This window comes from Lineus longissimus, chromosome 5, assembly GCF_910592395.1.
Source record: "Lineus longissimus chromosome 5, tnLinLong1.2, whole genome shotgun sequence".
Taxonomy (NCBI): Eukaryota; Metazoa; Nemertea; class Pilidiophora; order Heteronemertea; family Lineidae; genus Lineus; species Lineus longissimus.
The window spans coordinates 16,691,482-16,693,552 of record NC_088312.1 but is presented as its reverse complement, the minus strand read 5'-3'; the positions used below and the strand labels follow the sequence as shown (position 1 = coordinate 16,693,552).

Sequence of the window (2,071 nt, the reverse complement as noted above, 5' to 3'; positions counted from 1 at the left end):
GACGCGTTGACATTGTACTTCACTTCCGACGTAAAAAACAATGAGAAAAGTGTACGTTTGCGATCCTCGCTGCTATGACGCCCACTATACGCAAAAAGGCGGTGGGAGCTTTCCTGTTTTTATTGGGTCTCGCGTTCAAAAAGGGCACGGTATAGGGGGCCTGTTTTCGGGTTTGGCAAAAATGGCTATCCCACTGCTGAAATCGGCGGCAAAAACCGCGGGAAAATCGTTGCTGCAATCGGGGGCTCAATTTGCGGGCGATTTGCTCAAGGGAAGAAATATCAAAGAAGCTGCCAAAGAAAGGGCTATTGAAGCTGGCAAGAATATAGGGAGAAACGTGCTTTCTTCCGTTAGGGATTTGTCCCAAGAAAGGCCTAGCGGTTCGAATAAAAAGCGGAAAGAGGCAACGCCTCTCACCAGTCTCAGACGGGCCAAGCGGCGGCGAGCATCTAAAACAAAGACAGCATCTGATATCTTCGGCTAACTAACTTACACGTCAAAATGATGCAAGTTGGCTCCTGTGAATGCACAAACAATGATCTTGAATTGTTTTCCTTACCTCCAACGCTTACAAGCATTGAAAAGTCGCAGCACATCGAATATTTACCCCTAGGATCGCTTACCGATGATACGCCTATCGAATTTTTTGTCTCTAATCGCGGTGATGAATACATTGATTTGGCCAAGACGTATCTTTATCTCGAACTCAAAGTTACCAAGGCTGATGGTACTGATCAGGAAGAAAATGCAAAGGTTGGGCCTGTCAACAATCTGCTGCACACCTTATTCAGTCAGATTGATTTATCATTAAACGGGCAATTGGTCACATCTGCTAATAACACATACCCGTATAGGGCATACATTGAAACGTTACTGTCCTACGGCGAAGAAGCCAAGAAAAGTCAACTTCAGGCTGGTCTATGGTATGCTGACGAGCCCGGTAAATTTGAAAAGGTCGATCCTACAGCAGCTGACACTAACAGCGGCTTCAAAACAAGGGCCAAATTTATCGCCAAAAGCAGACAACTTGATTTGTTTGGCAGATTGCATCTTGATTTGTGCCATCAAAATCGTTACTTACTCAATGGGGTAGACATGAAAATAAGATTGAATCGCACGAAAAACACATTCTTTCTCATGTCAGATCTCGGCACTGAGGTCACTAAGATTACGAAAGCCATCCTTTTAGTGCAGCATGTTAAACCCAACCCGGCTGTCTTAACAGCACATGCTAAAGCTCTAAACACTACAAATGCAAGGTATCCCATACGAAGGGTCGAAGTAAAGACATTTTCGGTCAACACGGGCACACAAACTATCACTAGAGACAACGTGTTTTTGGGGCAAGTTCCTAGGAGAGTGATTGTTTTCATGACCGAAAATGCTGCTCAGGTGGGCGCAAAGAATAAAAACCCATTCAATCTGAAGCACAATGATCTCAATTTCATCAGCATCGAGGCGAATAGCAGGACATATCCAGCACAGCCACTGACCCCTGCTTTTGGCACTAAGAACAATTATATCAAATCATACATGACCATGTTCAGCGAAACCGGGAAGATTCACGATGACAACGGCAACGACATCACACGTGAAAGCTACAGAAAAGGTTACACTCTCTGGGTATTTGATCTGACGCCCGATAGGGAGGACGGCAATCACGTTAACCTCGTTAAGGAAGGAAATCTCCGCTTAGATCTGAAATTCGCTGAAGCCTTGACAGAAACTATGTCCGTTTTCGTTTATGCGGAATTCGATAACGTCATAGAAATTGATAGGGCCAGAAACATCATCAAGGATTTCCAATGAATACCCTTGAATTAGAATATCTGGCGACTACCCATCCGAAATTGAAGAAACAATTCAAAGGTGTTTATGCCCTGGATCAGTTACCTAAACGCGTTGACACCTATCCAGCTGCATACATAGTCAACACACATCCCATGCGAAAAGAAGGGGAGCATTGGGTGTGTGTGCAAATCGACGGTAAACACAGAGGCATCTTTTTTGACTCATACGGTTTACCACCCAGAGATAAACACATCACAAGGTTTATACAGAGAAATACAGC

General features: G+C 44.3%; 1 protein-coding gene across 1 annotated transcript; it reads left to right on the top strand.

Moving 5' to 3' along the window:
• Nucleotides 1-501: 501 nt before the first annotated feature.
• LOC135488562 (uncharacterized protein F54H12.2-like) lies at nt 502-1,809 on the top strand. The gene has a single exon (XM_064773202.1). The coding sequence runs from the start codon at nt 502-504 to the stop codon at nt 1,807-1,809; it is 1,308 nt and encodes a 435-aa protein (XP_064629272.1).
• The last annotated feature ends 262 nt before the right edge of the window (nt 1,810-2,071 follow it).

Coding starts and splice junctions, on each gene's coding strand:
- LOC135488562 (XM_064773202.1), top strand. CDS start 502: ATGATGCAAGTTGGCTCCTGTGAATGCACAAACAATGATCTTGAATTG.